Below are 18,704 nucleotides of genomic sequence, written 5' to 3' on the forward strand. Positions count from 1 at the left end.
ACGACCAGGTTTTTCCCAGTGCTGATACAATTCTTTGTGTGTATGCACGCACGCATACACCCAGACGGAATTGCATGAGCACTGAGAAAGGGTTTGTAGTTTTATACTAGCTCTAAATAGTCTTATTGCTGTAACATGATTTACGTTATTGGTTGGCATGAGGGAAGGCAGGACACAGCCAGCCTTTGATGCATACTCAGGAACACAGCTGGGTTCAGATCAGGCATTAAAGTTGATGGTAATGATGGACTGTAATCAACATTTTATGATTACACCTAGAGTAGTTTTTGAAGCAAACAAGTTAATTATTTTAGAATATCTACAAGACAAAATATATATGGACACAAAAACACATTAACTATGGCTGGGTGATCACTTCGGGTCCAGTTTCAAACAAATAAAAAGAGACTATCATGCTTAGTTCAGGCAAAAGTTCTCAAAAGCCACTGTAAAGCACTTCAGCTTGTGCAACACTTCAAGGCAATAACAGCCCCTATTGTTACAAGTAGGCCAGTGCTCTTGTACTGTGCTGGTTGCTAGATTCTTTAGCTATGGTGATTCTGCTAGTCACACCCATGAAGCAGGAACAAAAATGTAAATGTTAGAAATGATCACCTTAGAAGAGCTATAAATACTTCAATAAGAAACTTCAGTTATCAAGTCATCTGACAAACGTTTGATGGTTAAAACAATTTAGTGCAAAATTTTGGCCCAGAATTAACTTGTTCAGCCATATTAGCACTTTGTCAATAAAAGGGGGAGGGACAGGGGAGAGAAGAGATATTGTAATGGAAACCCTTAGTCATCCTCAAGTACATTAGTAGGTAATGCTATAGTTGAAAGCATAACCTCTTTATTAGATATTCAATAAATCTTTATCACTGACATTTACCACCGAAAATAAGTTGGCCTTAGTGCGCTGTTACAATGTCCTTACTAGTCTCAAGAGTTCCAAACTGATACTTGAAACCAGCTCTTACTTGTCTTAATGTAGAGGAAGGCTGTATGGCATCCCAAAGGTGGCCAATTCAAGGGAATACTTTCAAACTGATGTTTGGGGCTTTAGCAGTGCCACTCCAGCTAATGTAAATAAAATTTCTGAAACTTGGTACCTATGCACAGACCGATAAGTCACTGGCAAAACTAAAACATAAGTAAGATCAAGTGATCTGTGGTCTTCTAGTCTTTACTCAGGTGAGAAGAATGAAGCCAGAGGCTACTCAGAGGGTAGGGAAATGAAGCAGATAAAATATAATGAGTAATCTACGATAAATATCATCTGCATAAGAAATGGAGAACTAGATTACTCAAAATTATAGAACTCAGACATTTAGGAAAAAAACTCTGCTTTCATGTTTCTTCTAAAAATATCATCACATTCAATGACATCATTCATCTCTTTACCTTGTCTCCAATTGTTTTATGCTAGATTGCAATTGCTGCAAGCGTTTGTCTGATGCTTCCTCTCTCTCCCGAGCAGATACTACATCTTCTTCCTAGAAATCATAGCAATTACTCAGACATTTTTTCTGAACTCTGCTAGAGCACAAAAAATGAAATGCACGATATGGAAAAAAACAATTTTAAGTAAATTTAAGTTTCATGTTTGCAACAGGACAATCACTAAAACTTTCAGTTATGCTAGAATACCTTTCTCTCCATCTGGGCTTGAAGGTCCACTAACAATTTGGTCATTTCATCAACTTTAGCAGTTGCTGTTCTCACATCTACTTTGCCTTGCCTGAATATAAAGAAACCATTCAATTAATTAGTTAGTTGAATGTGGAAAAAAACCAACAACCCAGAACTTAACAGGGCTTTATAAGAACAGCCATGACGTCTACCATACCAGCAAAACTTCACATATAGACAGCAGCAGCAGCCATTGTCTGTTATGTGGAAGAGATTCTGAGGACATCAAAGAGGAGGTACATACGCCATTGTACTGCTGAATACAGGTTTGTGGGGGACTCTGTGGTTAAAATTTTCCAAAGTGAGTTAATGGTTTTGGGCTCCTAAAATTTTTGAGTACTCAACTTGACACTTTAAAGGGGTTTGTTTTTCAGAAGGTAGATGCTCAGGAATTACCTTAAAGGGGGCCTGATTTTCAGTGTTTCAAATTGGGCGTCCCAAATCATTAGCCATTTTCAAGAATTTCAGCCTATGTGCTTCAGAAGGTAGGTTTGGCTAGGATGGGGTAGGAAGGGGAAGATAAACTGGAGCAGGGCCAGAGGATGGCACTTATGCCATTTTCCCCTGTGGAAATGAATGAAGCAACTTTGCTATTACCATGACCTAGGACAGGGGAAAACACACAGATTCCTTCTTCCTTTTCCCCCACCCAGTGTGCTGGGTTAAGTTTACACTGGTCACAGAACCGTACACACAAATAAACTACACTGAAAGAACACTAAGGTTGCAAAGTCAAGCATTCTAAAGTAAGGACATGCCAGAATTAAAGTTGCTTGTGTCCCCCTCCCTGGCTCCTTGTCCCAGCCTCTTTGCCCAGCCAGTCCTAGATCCCACTCTACCCCCACAACTCTGCTGCTTGTCTGTCTTCCCTTCTTACTCTCTGTCTCCCAATGTCAGTTTCCTTGACCAACCAGTCTCAGCCTCCTCACCCCCTTGGTTCTCAGTCTCTCAAGGCTCTTTGTCCTAACCTACTCCTTTCCTTCTTTCCAGGTCTGGTTTTTGTCCCCTCTGCATTTGAATCAGATGGCTTCCTACTGCACATTACCTGGGTGCCAGGTGGGAGACAGGCTCCCTGTTCTCAGCTCCAATGCCTAGCCCCAACCCAGAGCAGCTGAAAGCAACCATTACAGGGAAAGTCTGTTTTCTTCCCTATGGTTTTAAGCTGGGACATGGCATACGTGTAGTCTGGTCAGCACAAAGAACTGTGAAAGACTCAAACATGCCCTGTGCTGATGGAATTTTTGGAGATTTTAGCAGCTAAAAGCTAAGTAGTATCACTGAGCATGTGCAAATTGTGATTTTTCATAGACTTATAAGTAGAACTGGCCTTCAGAAGAGGAGGTTACTTATCTGTAACTGGAGATTCTTTGAGATGTGTGGTCCCTATCTGTATTCCACTGAGGATTATGTGCATGCTCCATGCGCCCAGAGACAGAGCTTTTAAAAATAGCAGTGTCCAGTAGTCCACCCATACACCCTTGTTCTGCCTCCTGGTTTCAACCAAGATGATAAAGGGCGAGGTGGACCAACCACGCCCTCAGTTCCTTCTCTGCCACAAGTCAATCAGATCTTCAGCCGATGGGAAGGAAGGCATGATTGGAATACAGATAGGGACCACACATCTCAAAGAGCCGCCAGTTACGGGTAAGTAACCTCCTCTTCTTTGTTGAATGATGGTCTCTATTGTATTCCACTGAGGGTGACTGACCAGCAGTACATAGTCAAGAAGAGGGTGTGAGGAAGATGATGGAACGTAGGATAACCTCACCGAATGAGGCATCCATCACAGAATCTTGCGCCAGGGCATAATGGGAAGAGAAGGTGTATACTCTACTGACATGATGAGACCATGGTAAGAGGGAATCCACCTCCAGGGTGAGGATACCATCGTGCAAGTGGTTCCAGAGGAGCAGGGGATGGAGATGAAATAGCATTGTGAACTTGATAGTATAGCCATGTTGAATGACATCCAGGACCTATGTGTTCATTGTTATCGTGCTTCAGGCTGGCAGAAAGAGTGCTAGACAACCCCCAAAGGGGGTAGGGTGCAAGAACGGTGGGTTGCAATGTGGTTGACAGCTCTTTAGATACACTCAGAAATATCGCTTACATGAAGACTGAATGTGTGGTCTCAATGACTGTACTGATTGGCCAGGCGGATGGGACTGTTGAGTCTTTTGATGCTTGTGGGGAGGCTCATAGGACTGCTGGCAGAAAAACTGAGGAGCTCGGTACCATTGAGCAGGAGCTGGCCAACAGAATTTGCACTTGGGTGCTGGTGTATAAATGCCCAGTGACTGCAGGGTCACTCTATAGTCTGAGTGAGTGCAGAGAATCATAGTCTTCTGGTTGAAGAGGTGGGGTTCATCAAAGGGAGGTCCTCAATCATGTTCTTTATCTTCCTCGAGAACCAGAAGAACGTAACCAGGATTCCCTCCTCATGACAATCTTCGCAGTCATAGTGCATGTAGATATGTCCACGGAATCTACCACAGCCTAGAGTGTTGTCCTGGCAACCAGTCTGCCTTCCTCTAAAACTGTCATGGTCCTGCTGGGGAAGCTTGTCTGCAAATTCCACTAATTGGCCATAATTCAAAAAGTCATACTTTGCCAGTAATGCCAGGTAATTAGAGATGAAAAAACATAAGGCTAGCTGATGAAAAGACCTTATGACCCAAAAGGTCCAGTCTCTTACCCTTCTTGTCAGTTGGAGTGGACCATAAGTACTACTGTCTGGCCTGCTCAGTAATGGCCTAAATAATCAGGAAATTGGGTGGGGGCACTGAGAAAACAAACTCAGACCCTTCGCCAGTACATAGTGCCACTTTTCTGCCCTCTGGAGTGGGCACACAAGTTGCCAGGGTATGCCAGATGGTGCAGACCAGAGAGAGAATGGCATCGATTGGCTGGTACCAATGCATACAAAATGTCCAGTAGCTGATGCTGGCTGTCCTGCACCTCCTCCAGTGGTAACCACCCACCCTTCCTGGAACTGGCAGTAGTCATGGGAGGGGAGGAGGGTAGAAAGGATTCTAGGACACTGCTGCCTCTGGAGACAAGGAGGGGAACTGCTCCAGGTCTGGTGGTACCGTTGGAGTTGGGCTGATTGGAACTGGGGTTGAAGGATGCACCAAAGGCCTACCTATCGAAGGCTGGAGGGATGAGATGGGGTGGGGAGGTGGGGAACTCCTCTCAGGCAGACCGTGAAGGTTCCAAAGGTGGATACTGGTGCCAAGATCCCCAGTATGGCCAACCAGATGGATCTGGCAGTTGCTATGGCGGTCCCCATGGAGATTCTGCTCCGTCAGAATCTATTCTTACCTACATTCAAAGATGCACTGGATACTCTTGCCATTGCTAAGGGATCAGTTGACCATGTGCACCATCTCAATCTTCTAACGGTGAGAAGTCAGATCCCTGTTCTAATGGCGAAGCCACCGCCACTGAGGGAGTCATAGGGGACTGCTCAGGAACATGACCTGAAGGCAGCAAGTCTAAAGCAGGGGAGTGGAGTCTCAGCAGAGGATGCAGGGATCTCACCTCATCTAGGGCAGTTAATAAGGTCCAGGAGCTGATTTGAATCTCCCTGGTGTCCACAGCACACGTTCCACAGACAGAACCGGAGCTGGAATGGGGGCAGAAGGCTGTATCAGAACAGATGATTCACATGGTTTCAGCAGTAGTGAGGAAGAGGGGGCATGAGGCTCAGGGACTGGGACTTGCAGGTCCAACATTTTATGTGACTTCTTGTTGTGCTTGAGGGCCTTAGAACACGCCACTTCTCTGTGGCTGAAACTCAAGGACAATGCAGTGTCTTTCTTGGGTCTTGAGGAAGACTTACTGCCATGCTCATGCACATGCTTCTGATCCTCACAGCTAGACCCTGGCACTGGATCTGTAGTGCTGGTACTGGAGGAACCAGACTGGAGCTCTGTGGTAGGAGACACACTCCTTGATTGCTCAGGACAATTTATTGGGGTGTTCCACGGCCTGGATCCGACTACAGCCTTGTGGGGACCTCGATGAGGTGCTTCCTGAGGTGGAGAGCCTGGCCTTTCCAGGCATGGACAGGGAAGGAGAGGCAGACACTGCACCTGGATGCAACGTGGGTTTCCCCCAAGCAGCACTGGTGCTCATCGCTGATTGAAAACAAGCAAGTGTAGAAGTACAGATCTTGAACCCCAGTGTTTTCGGTATAATCCAGTAGCGGGGTGCCAGGAGGATGCAACTCTAAATGTACAAAGCTAGCCCCAAGATTATCTCTATGTGAAAGCTTAACACACACAGTATTAATGGGTGCAGTGGGAGACGACAGCAGCAATTTGCTTAACTCTAGATATAATTAACATGTAAATTATGTGAATATATGAAATAGTATCTTCTATGTAATAAAATTACACACAAACGGTATATTGTATACACTGTGCAGGATTTAACTATCAGCAGAAAACCTGCTCCGTCAGAATCTATTCTTACCTACATTCAAAGATGCACTGTAACTATTGCTAAAGACAATTATCAGTAACAGCTTTGTAATGAAGACAAGGCCAATGGTAAAATAATGAATCAAGAAGGAAGATAAGGTGTATACGGTATATTTAAAAGGGTCTCCGATTTGTACCTCAGTTGTTTGCGTAGCTGTTCTAGTTCCATATTCTGTTCTGTTACTGTTTTCAAAAATTGTTGGTTAGTCTGTAAAAGCAAGAAAGAGTTGTAACATATTCCTTGTTCTGTTGAAGGCTATTTAAATGCAAAATCTTGTTATATGGTGTCTCCTTTATCTGACACTTAGTATGTTCACTAATGAAAGCAGGCATGCAGATTCATTCATTTATTCTCTTTAATCAATTTATTGCTTATTTTATGTGAGCTTATTCATTAACACACTTACTCTTTTATCAGGTATCCTGTTAAGGTAGACTAACTACTGTGACTAGAGGTACAGAAAATACTATCTTTAAAGAATTTCAAACTCTCAGTTTAAGCTCTTCTCTTAAATTATGGCTTGATTAAATTAGAAAGTCATCTATTTGCTATATAAACCAAAAATATTTTTCACTAGATAACTATTTGAAGTTATATAAAAATTTTTGGAACATCACAAAACATTATATGAACATTACTTAAGCTTCAGGTGATTTCTGTTTACAGACATTTTATAATATTTAACTAGTGTAGTTTAAAAAGAAGCATCAAACATATTTTGTGGAAAAAGCCAAATCTCAATTTTAATAATGGTCTGTGGATGGAGGTAAAAAACACTAGTAAACCTAACATCCTCAGCCTATAATGGGACTATGACTAAGGCTGAGAGTCTGTCAAGGAGGTCACAGATTCCCTGACTTTTTGGGACCTCCATGACTTCTGCAGCAGCTGGTGCGGCTGGCTCCGGGGCTGCCTGAGGAGCTTCAGCAGCCCATGGGCCAGCCGCACCGACGGCTGCTAAGGCAATCTCGGGTCACCACACCTTCCCTCCCCCGCCCCCCTGCAGTAGCAGCAGGCCGCATGTCACTGGCCACTCCAGCGCTGGTGGGGGTCCCGGGCCACACACCACAACCCCCTGCAGAGCACCTGTAGTGCCTCTGAACTGTGAGCCCCCCCCAAGCACCCACAGCGCCCCCAGGACCCACGATTTAGTCAGTGGTATATAGTACAAGTCATGGACAGATCATGGGCTGTGAATTTTTGTTTACCGCCCGTGACCTGTCCATGATTTTTACTAAAAATATCCATGACTAAAACATAGCCTTAACTATGACCCATGAACCTCTCAATGCCAATGGGATTATGGGAATATTCTAATCCTGGTATGTACATTCTGGTTCACCAAAGAATATCATCATGTGAGGTCTTAAATGAAAGCCAGGGTCATACTGTTCGTTACATTTCACAATGATATTATGTATAGATACTATGTTAGGAGTTACGCATGAATGCCGAAAATATATTTCTAAAGTCTGTATCAATCCAGAGTTGACAAAATAGGTTCTGTCACACAAGAGATATTTATTCACCTATTCATACATAAATTAGGCACTGTAAGCCAACACTATAGCTGTACAGCTACATACCAACTCAGCAGGGGATGTGAAATCAGTATGGAGGCAAGAGAAACTACAGGGGTCATCCTGATTCTGAGGTATATACAATGAACTTTGGGGAATATAAAGAGAAGGCAAGGAAGACATCTCTTTATCCTGCACCTAGGAAGTAATCAGGTAGTATGAAAATGGGATCTCAATCAGGGTTGGTTGAAAGGCTGCAAAGGACATTTGAGTAAGAGAAACTTCTTTAGACAGAAGGTTAGTCTGTTAAATTTAGTCTCTAGAAATCACATTATGATTTTGTTTTATATGTAATTCTTTTGTGTCCATTATCCTCTCTCACCATCTCTTGAATCTAGAGCCTTTTATGATAAAACTTTTTGTTTTCACTATAAATATATCTCAGTGCTGTGGTATTATACAAGGTGCTGATCCTGAGCTGACTCAATCAAGCTAGTGTGTACACTGTTCCTTTAGGAACAGCAAACCTGGTATATCTGTGAGTGTTCAGTGGATAAGGGGCTGGACATTACAGGGGGAACTCTTCAAAGGAGATTGTGTATACCTATTGTTATCCTGCAAGGCAAAGTCAGAGTTGACATAGCCCAGAGTAGATTGTATGGGTAGCAAACAGACAGTTGGTGTCAGGGAGCTGACAAGCAATTAAGCACCAGCAAGTCTCCCTCACACTGGAAGCTGGGGGGGTAACAAGGTGACTCATAGTCCTCGATGTCCTAAGAACCATCACAAGGACTCCCACTGACATCAACAGGAGGTTTGCATGAACACCTAGGATAGAATATGGCTTTTATGTAGTAACTGAACTTTCGAGCTCTGATCCTGTAATTGTCACCAGGTAAACTGACATTTTAATCCATGTGGAGCCCCAAAGAACTCAATATCGCATTACATGGGCACAGGGTCCATCCACTGGGAGGCAGTTACACATTTCGAACCCCAGACATAATCTATTCCATACCTTATTGTTGCGTTTAACATTAGTCTGTAGGAAGATATGCTCACCTTTACAACCACTGCTATTTCTTCCCTTTACTTCATTTCCTTTCCCATCCTCCTGTTTCTCTCTCCCTTGCCTATCTCTCGCCATTTTCCCTCTGCATTTCCTTCCTGGCAATTACTTTTGATTCTCAACACATGTGGGCTTTGATCTCACCTTTTTCTTAAAGGAATGGGGGACTAAGGAGAGTGAGGAAAAGAGAAAAACCCACTGATTATCATGAGGCCAAATTACAAACCAGAAAGCCATGGCTCAACCATGCACTAAGGCAAGATTTTCAAACTGACTAGAAGTTTGGGGTACTCAACCTGAGACCTTGTAGAAGTCTAATTTTCAGGAAGTGCTGAGCACCCATCCTTTGGAAAAAATCAAGCCCCTTTATGGTGTGTCAAATGTGGCACCCAAAATTACTATCCACTTTTGAAAAACATGGCCTAAAGCTAACTGGAGCAGAAGCCAACATGCAAGAGTGGAAAAAGTGGTTTCAAAGCCCCAGAAGCACAATAATAACCCAAAAATAATCCTAAAAAGATTGATTGTAAATGGCAAGGACATCAATGTCATCAGTGACAAACTTTATAAAACACTGGTAAATGTGGTGCAGAACTGGCGTACTTATGGGAGACCTGTAATTATGGGAGACCTAAAATGTGCTGGACAATTTTAGTTTTCATTTGAAACAAAATAATTTTCTTGCTTTTTCCTTGAGAAGATGTTCACATTTTCAAGACTCAAATTTAACATAATGCAAACTATACACTAGGGTGAAAGCTTGTCACCAATTTCTCCTAAAGATCACAAATTATTGTTTACCCAACAACCACCCGAGGATGGTTCTTGGCATCCAAAAGAGAGCCACAGATCACTGGATTTTTTGGTGGACTCCAAGATCAGTTTACCCTTTCACAAGGCAGTGCTGAACAGGCTACTGCTGATTGCACAGGAAGCTTGTGCTGGTCTTACCAGCTGGCTGGCTGTGGCTGAAAAAACTTCTCTGCTGAGCAGCCAAGAGTGGTCAGCAGTATGAAAGTCAGTACAGCCGTCAGGACTGAGAATAAAGGACAACTCCCAGCTCTGACAGACTCCATCTGCGGTCTTGGTCAAGTCACAAAGGCCAACAATTTTGAAGTAATCAAACTAAAGTTTAGCTAACTTTAGAAATAGGATTGAATCTGTTTTTTGAACACTTCCATCTGTATTAAACAAACTCTGAAGTTTAGAAAAGGGAAGAACATGGATAACACAGGCTCCATATTATACGTAGGACAAGTCCTATGCTCTTTTCATAAGGTAGATACAGGAGGGAGGGAAGGAAGGAAGGAAGATAACTTCACGTGTAAAGGCTTTCTGGGATGGGCTACTCACTAGATTAGTTACTGGGGAAGGGAGTAACACAACCTAGTTTATACAGTAAGGTGTTCTTCAAGAGTAAAAACACCAATTAAGACAATTTATGATAAGGTCCAATTGCTTGTAAATTATGTGACATTATCCAAGGACAGCATGTTGTGTGTCATGTTACCAGACATGTAAGGTCTGGTGTCTTTATGTTTTCCTTTATTGGTGATCCCCTGTGATGGGACATTCACTCCACACTAATCCTGAAAGGGTTAATGAAGCTGAGAAAGGGTCAATTAGAATGATAGGCCGCACATGAGGGCATTAGGCTGGAGAAGCAAACCCTCATTAGAAGATGAAGCTCAGGTGAGCAGTTGTGGGATGGGCTAGTATAAAGCCAGGAAGCTGGTAACAAAAATGGCTACAGTGAAGAAATCCATAGCCATTTTCTGTGCATTAGAGAACCAAGGGAAGGGCATACTCAGACAAGAGAAGGGTAGAGAAGAAAGCCTGTGAGAGATGGGTAGGGAGCAGCCAGGTTGGAGACTGAACAGACCTTTGCTGCATGTTGTAGGGTCTCTGGGCTGGAACCTGGAGTACTGGGTGAGCCTGGATTCCCCTGCCAGCCACTGATGCATTCACATTGCCTGGACAGCAGGTCCACTGACCCCCTATACCCCAGAAGGGGAAACCACACAGTGACCTGGCTGGAGGGCTGAGTCATGAAGAGAAAGCTGCAGTTCTCGGAGGGAGAGAGGGGCTGCAGAATGAGAGAAAGGACAATGGGAAGGAGACAGACTGCAAGGGGAGGCATCGGACCCAGAAGAGAGCTAATCCCCAGAACAGCCAGGAGTAGGTGCCACCTGTGGTAAGTACAGTACCCTGATACCCCTAAACTAACCATTTAATATTTGAAAATATGAATGCACTGTCCAGATGGAATCACTTACCAACTGTGTTTTCTCGTTGGCTAATCGAAGTTGCTCAGTCAGTTGTTGAAAGCCAGCCAACTGATCCTAAAATAGGAAATACAGAGCTTGTAATCATCATCATAAAGGGCTTGTAATTATCCTAAAGGCATTTTAAATTCAACTGAAAGTATTTTCAACAAATTAGATGTTATGTTTTATGCAGTCAACGTTACTTTAATTTTTTGTATTTTAGTTAGATTATTAGTGGGATCTAACCTGGTAAATCTTTGGGTACATCACAGATTTACTACTGAAAAAAGGGTAAAGCCTTAGGGTCAATTTCTAAGCAGTCACATAATGCCTCCCTCCTAAATGGGTACAAACCTAGCAGGATGCAAACATGCATAAACATTTGGATCACTCCCGACTCCAGAACACCCTCTCTACAACTCGTCACAAAGGATCTGCAGAGCAGCTCTCTCACAGGTTATGTGGGGAAAAAAAAAAAAGAACAATGCTTTCTACTCCATATTCACTTTGCTGAGTTTCGATTTCCTAGCAGGTAGCTACATATAGCACCCTGCTGCGATTTAGCCCACAGACCACTAATTAAACAGTGCAGTCAGAGGTATGAAGTGAACTTTTTAAAAAATAAATAAATATGAACTTATTTTTGAAGGGTGTTGAAGAACCACATGACTGATTCTTGCTCTAGCTCACTGTAGTTCTTTATATACACACACACCTACTGCAATATGCATGCCCCATCTGATTGTCAATGGACACATGAAATATAGCTTAACTGTACAATATGGATTAGAACAAAAAAAAGTGGCACCTGATAAATCTACAATTGCCTCTGACCATTAACTAATATTTAGATGATTGTTATAATACATTTGGTGGCAGATAGCTAAGTAGTGATATACACCATTTTAAATTTGCCTTACTTACTGCCCTGGAATTTCTCCAGATTACAAAGATTTGCCAAAAGAAACAATACAATCAAAATTACTTTTTGCTTTTGCCTTTCTACCACATGAATCTGTGCTTCAGTCATGTGCCCCTGGTACTGCTGCTGGAGTTGATCTAGTTCCTGTGATACTGTCTGCCAGAGCTCTAGTGCTTGCTCTTTTTCCTAGAAGGTTTAAAAACAAAAAGCAGATTATATAGAAGGTTCTCTTACCAGAACATGTTTATCGTAATGTACAATATTTAAAAAAGAGGGACCTTTTCCTTTATATTAAAGAAACTTAATATAACTATTGTAAATGTGACTTCCTGTTTCTCTTCTTTCACCATTATCAAGATACAGTGATGACTAGATATCTCTTTTACTGAATAAAACGTAGGACACACACACGGCTTTTCAAAGCATCCCCTCAGCTATACTATGCTATGGCTTATATTGGTAGGGATGTAGTTTTCATAGGGAAGTCAGAATTTTATTTCTCTAGATACTTTTATGGATCTCATCGAAGTCTGCTGATGCAGTTTTCTCTTCCTCCCCAGTCTCCAAAAAGCAGACTCAAGATGGGGTGTGTTTGTTTAAAAGGATGAATTCAGTATCAATTCACTGTTCTATGACTGAAGCCAGAAATCCCATTTTTGACTCTATTCACAAAATACCAACTTTAGAGAAGTGAAAAACATTTCAAGAAAGTGTGACTTAACATGACCCTGTCATTTTAAAGATCTGAACAGATTAATAGGTTCTGCTATTTTTTTTTTTTAAAAAAGGAGTAGCTCTTTTCAGAAGTTTAAATTAGAATTGACACGTGGCTTCTACCGAGAGTTCTGAGACTGCCTGATTCAACATACCAGCCTATTTGATTCAAATAGCTAAAATAAGCTCTCAATTACATGGATCAGCACCCAGTGAAATTATAGGAGCTGCACCTATGCAACAGCAGAATTTGGTCTTTGTGTACAAGAGATAGGACATCGGCCTGTTATAGTAATAATCTTAGACTAGAGAATCTAGCCTTTTCTAGCATTAGATTCTGATTTTCTACCTTCCAAACAATGCAAAATTTGTTATTTCACATTTACCATCTTTTGACTAGTATTTGCCAAAAATGATGAAAATACATCTTGAAATATTCACCAATGGATGTAGAAAGGCTTTGCTATCTTGCCTCATCACTATTTCCTTTTTCTAGTTGGGAATTGAAAGAAAAAAAAAATCAATATAGTAATTAGGAATTAGTACAAAACAAACTGAGTGCAAAACTCCAAACTCTTTCAGACCGGTAATCAAAAGTATCAGTGTAGGTAAGTTACAAAAAAAACCAACAAAAAAAAAAAAACCAGTTGAGTACTTTTTCATATTTCTAATCCAAATAATATGGTTCTGAAGAGGGATTCCTTACCAACTGATGGAGATGTTTTCCCCAATGTGCCAGGGAATTAGCCAAAGAAATAAAATAGCAGCTGTGTTTTAAAATCACTCACTCGATTGGCTAGTTGTAACTGATCTTGAAGGTTTCTTACTATTTCTTCATCTGCAAACACATCACTCCCCAAGAGAGTGCCAGAAGGAAGGGCCTCCAGCTGCTTCTCAACAGCCTCTTTCAATTCCTCGTGCAGTCTGTTACACAAATACAGTAAACCATTGTTTTTTCAACAATATTTTCTAAACATCTGGAGTAGCGTAAGTACTAATGTAAAATTGATTGATTAAAACTAAATCTTTAAAACAAGTTATCAATTACATTTAGAAGGTGCACTGAAAATATATTTTGAATTACTGTTTATCTGTGTATTATAAAAATTAAGACTAATTTAAAATGCATGAATTTCACTATAAATTACGTTAGAAATCGTAAAATGGTTTAATCTTCTCAAAGAGGTAACAGATTCATACAAGACCCTTGCTTTCCTCTCCAGAAGAAACTCATTAAACACTAAAGGCTTGTCTACATGGTGCATTAGTCCATGCCGGAGGAGTATACATTTTTAGTCGTGACTAACTAGCCCATGTGCACCCTGATTGTGTGCACTAAAATTTCCCTAATACGTATTGACAATGTTTGAAATGGGCCTACATTAATTTGCCCTAGGGAATTCTTAGTGAGCAACAGCAAGTCCATACAGGCCAGTCGGTGAATGACATGCGAGTGTGGACTAAATCTTACACCTCTCTGGTGCAAACTAAAGACCCATCTACAGAAGTCCTAAGGTTATTTCATCCAGAAGTTCAGCTATTAAAAATAAAGTCTATAGCCTTGCAAGCATTTTTGTTGTACATATACGCCAGCTTTTATAAATTTTTGCCTGTCATTGAGACTAACATTGTAGAAGAACAGTGGTATTATGAATCTAATCTGAGTCTCCATTTTAACCCCCTTCCTCATGAATACTAGCACATATTTGCTGCCTCTTATCCATCCTCCTCCTCCATGGAAGCGCATGCATGTAGAGACACTTACTCTTAAATCAGCCAAAGACTGGGGGGCAGGGAAAACAAGAACTAGATTAAACTCAAAGTTTCAGGTGCTTTTCTAGGAGTTTTACAATTTATGCTTTGATTATTTATAACTAAAACATCAGGGGGAAAAATCAAAGGCTTTCATATCTTCAGTAAACATAATTTCTGCAGTAGTTGTACATTTAGTCAAGAGATCAGAATTGCTCTCTGTGAAAGCAGGACGGATGTGCTTTTAAATCATAGCATATGCTTAAATATAAAATTGTTATCCAATGGAGAAGAATGGGAGCTCTGCAAGGCTAGAGGTAGATCTTTGAGCTTGCCATTGAAATGAACATGATTTCTAATCTCCAAAGATTACTGAGTGACTGTGCAAGGTACCAGAGTGACTGCAGTTGAGACCACTAGCAACTTCATTTTAAAACTAAAGTTTGGAAGTTATAGAATGACTAAAATCATAGATCAATTTTATGTGAAATTGATCAAACTTCTAAAAGTACAACATTTTGACTCTTGCTTTTTTCCAAAAGCTAAGGCAGCGTTTGCAGCATTATCTTGTGGTGCTTTTCCTACTAGATAATCTCCCTCACGTAAATTGTCCCACTCTGTCTGAGTGGCAGTCCTTGTAACTGCCAAGAAGAACTGAGGTATTAGCCCCCTCACTACGTTATGAAGCACGTCACAAGCATTTAAAAATAAAATAAATCCTCCTTCCCTGCTTGCCTGTGAGAGAAATGGATTAATTAGTTTGTGTATTAGTGTAAGTGTGACTATGTTTGAGAGACGAGGCCTAGTGATGCAGACAAATTGGAGGCTGGGCCAAAAGAAATCTGATGAAGTTCAGCAAGGTCAAGTGCAGAGTCCTACACTTAGGAAGGCTGGGAACGAACTGGCTAAGCAGCAGTTCTGCCAAAAAGGACCTGGGGATTACAGTGGACGAGAAGCTGGATCTCAGTCAACAGTGTGCCCTCATTGCCAAGAAGGCCAACAGCATATTGGGCTGTATGAGTAGGAGCATTACCAGCAGATCGAGGGAAGTGATTATTCCCCTCTATTCTGCACTGGTGAGGCCACATCTGGAGTACTGCATCCAGTTTTGGTCCCCCCACTACAGAAGGGATAGACAAATTGGAGAGACTCCAGTGGAGGGCAATGAAAATGATTAGGAGGCTGCGGCACATGACTTATGGAGAGAGGCTCAGGGAACTGGGGTTATTTAGTCTGCAGAAGAAGAGTGAGGGGGGATTTGATGGCAGCCTTCAACTACCTGAAGGGGGGTTCCACAGAGGATGGAGGTAGGCTGTTCTCAGTGGTGGCAGACGACAGAACAAGAAGCAATGGTCTCGAGTTGCAGTGGGGGAGGTCTAGGTTGGATATTAGGAAACACTATTTCACTAGGAGGGTGGTGAAGCACTGGAATGGGTTACCTAGGGAGGTGGTAGAATCTCCATCCTTAGAGGCTTTTAAGGCCCAGCTTGATAAAGCCCTGGCTGGGATGATTTAGTTGGTGTTGGTCCTGCTTTGAGCAGGGAATTGGACTAGATGATCTCCTGAGGTCTCTTCCAACCCTGATAATCTATGATTTTAAGACCTTATTGAGGAAAAGCCAACTCTCAGAGAGAGACTCATTTAGGCTACACCTACACTTGGAGCTAGCACTGATATTCCCATCTTGAACAGACATACTCAAGCTAGCGCTCATCGAGCTAGCACGGTGAAAATATAAGCATAGCTGCAGTAGCACAGCCAGCAGCAGCAGGGGCCGGCCATCCTCAGTACAAAATTGCCTGCACTGTGTGGGAACTACACACTTCAATTCTAGTTCCACCTCACAACTAATTTTTTGTAAGGCCTTAGGTAAGTAATTTCCAACACAGATGCTCCATCCATAAAATGGGGATGATAAAACCTGCCTCAAAGGAGTATTGTGAGAACTAGTTGTTTGCACAAACTGCTTGAAAACATCTGGCCTGATGCTGTACCTGCCTGCTTTGAAGAGAACTGAAGTTGCACAAGGCATTCACAAACCCTGCTTTGCCTGATGGCCTTAGCCACCAAAGCCCCAAAAGTGGCTAGCATTGGCTAGGTAGATAAGGATAGGAAAGGTACCATGTCTGGGGATGCAGTGATTTGCCAGGCTGCCGTGGATCACTGATTGTGATGTAAGGCTGTCCTCCATTGATGGAACAGTTCGGGGAGGACAATGACTGACAGTATCTGCCCCCACCAGAAAATGAATGCCATGTAGTGTGCAGCAGCTGGTGCAGAAGGATACAAATGTGCACCCCCATCTGCATCTATGGAGAGGGAGGTAAATCAAGCATGCAGAAAGTAATAATGTAGCCACGGTAATATGGGCAGCAGAAGCCTGGGCTAGCTGCCCCATGTACATACCCACAGGGTCTGGGCAGATTTGTACCTGGGACAGCTAGCCCATTCTAGGCCTCCCTGTGCTACAATACTTTTTTTGCACACTACCATGTCTACTGGAGTTGGTAAATCAACTGATGAAAGATATGTAAGTGCTACATAAACTCCTGACCAACTGTATAGTAAAAAATAGATACCACAGACCTTATTCATGTCTATTATGATTATTAGCATTATTAAGAGCAGCAGGATTCGGCCTTAGATTTGTAATCCCCTCTTCATCCCAGAGACACTGGAATGATAGACATCCAACTGCATACGTATAAAATTTATCTTAAGTGTCTGTCAAAATCAATTAACAGGCCTTAAAGTTTATCCAAATCTGTTTGCGGCAAGACTGAGTCTAGCCAAATACACAGGTGCCCTGAATCAGACCCCTTCAATCTCTTAGTTTGGGAATCCCTCATTGTTTGGGTCTAAAGACCCCAGGTTACAGCTGGTTGTACTCTGGGCCTCCAATTAATGCTGCTCCCCACCCCAAATCAACTAGTGCTGGGCCACCCCCATTGAGGCAGTTAATAATTTAGCACTTCTGAATAGATTTTTTTCAAGCCCTGTTAAAGAATCCTAATATTTGAATATTTCTGCAAATGCTTTAAAATTAACCGAAAGTTTTAGAAGACTATTCTCTTCTGTTTGAAAAGCATTTTGATAATGAGAAGTGCTAAATGATTTAATAGATTAGCATAATTCCCATTGTCATTAATGGCAGTTGTCTGCCTATACAGAGAGGGAAAAACTTCATGAAATAGTAGTATAAATACTTTATAAAAATAGATTTCAGTTACACAGTATCTTTATTGTACTGCTCACTTACAAAGGGTAGGTTTCCAAAGTTACTCTGATAATCATAAGTAACCCTGCTCCTCTCTTTTGAAGAATTAAGACATACAGGGACACAGTCAACTCAAATCCCACTTATATTTCACTTGTATTTACTGTTACAAGCAGTGCCCAAGATTAGTATAACAAAAGTTACAGAAAAATCTACATATGCACAAGATTAAAAATCCTGAAAATTTACAGTTAAACTGTTTCCCCTGCATACTTTAGTCTACTCCTCTTCTATATGTGGGCCTCTCACACAGCAATAGGAGAGAGAAACATACTTAAGTCTTTTTTTTTAAACCACAAAAATGGGCAAGGAGTCCCAGCTCCAGCTGCAGTATCTGAAAATACTTAGAGTTAAAAGGCAAGTTAACTTATGTATGCATATACATCAAATATAACCACTTAGTAAATACAGTTTTACACCAAAATCAGCAGAAATGTCATAGTGACTGCTACATACTAAGTCAAGCAGGGGCTTGTGTAAATAGTTTAATTATTCATTTGTTTCAATTTGCACTGGCCCTCTCCTGCCCCCCTGAGCCACCTCTTGGATTTCCTTGTCTCTTTGCTCTCTCAGCTCTCAGAGTTCCTTCATAGCTGATAAAAAATGTCACCATTTAAAGTGATACTGTATACTGAAGGCCAGATATTCTGTTGATTATCAGATATTAAAATATAACGATTTGCACATAATATGCATACCTGGGAAAACAAATGTAAATTCTACAACTGAAGTGGAGAAAATCTGTCATGTAATAAACTACATGCTTGATTCTCTCTCACCCTGCACACCTGTCACACTGAAAACAGCTTATATTTATGCAATAAGACATCATGTGAACGAAACTGAATTACTTTACAGCACAGCAATGGTCACTGAGAGAGCGTATACCACAGTGATTTTCTTAGATTACCACGAACAGTTTCTGCTGGTCTATCATCTCTGATTTTCAGTCTTATTAGTTTATTAGCAATTACCAGCTATCAGAAAATACTTGCACACTAACATA

At 41.6% G+C, this 18,704-nt stretch overlaps 1 protein-coding gene across 12 annotated transcripts in view; it reads right to left on the bottom strand.

Moving 5' to 3' along the window:
- Positions 1-18,704, bottom strand: part of SCLT1 (sodium channel and clathrin linker 1) — a 104,870-nt gene that overhangs the window by 67,263 nt on the left and 18,903 nt on the right. For 10 of the 12 annotated variants that reach the window (XR_005599013.1, XR_005599014.1, XM_039539957.1 and 7 more), the window contains exons 7-13: positions 13,458-13,593; positions 13,111-13,161; positions 12,019-12,141; positions 11,043-11,108; positions 6,314-6,384; positions 1,651-1,741; positions 1,405-1,496 (exon numbers count right to left, since the gene is read on the bottom strand). Coding sequence is in view for 10 of the 12 variants with exons in the window: in XM_039539957.1 (XP_039395891.1) it covers positions 1,405-1,496; positions 1,651-1,741; positions 6,314-6,384; positions 11,043-11,108; positions 12,019-12,141; positions 13,111-13,161; positions 13,458-13,593 (630 nt within the window). In the remaining 2 variants the exon portion in view is untranslated. The remainder of the gene's footprint in view (positions 1-1,404; positions 1,497-1,650; positions 1,742-6,313; positions 6,385-11,042; positions 11,109-12,018; positions 12,142-13,110; positions 13,162-13,457; positions 13,594-18,704) is intronic. The other 2 variants (XM_039539961.1, XM_039539958.1) reach the window with 1 other exon arrangement.

Source organism: Mauremys reevesii, linkage group 5, assembly GCF_016161935.1.
Source record: "Mauremys reevesii isolate NIE-2019 linkage group 5, ASM1616193v1, whole genome shotgun sequence".
Lineage (NCBI taxonomy): Eukaryota > Metazoa > Chordata > Testudines > Geoemydidae > Mauremys > Mauremys reevesii.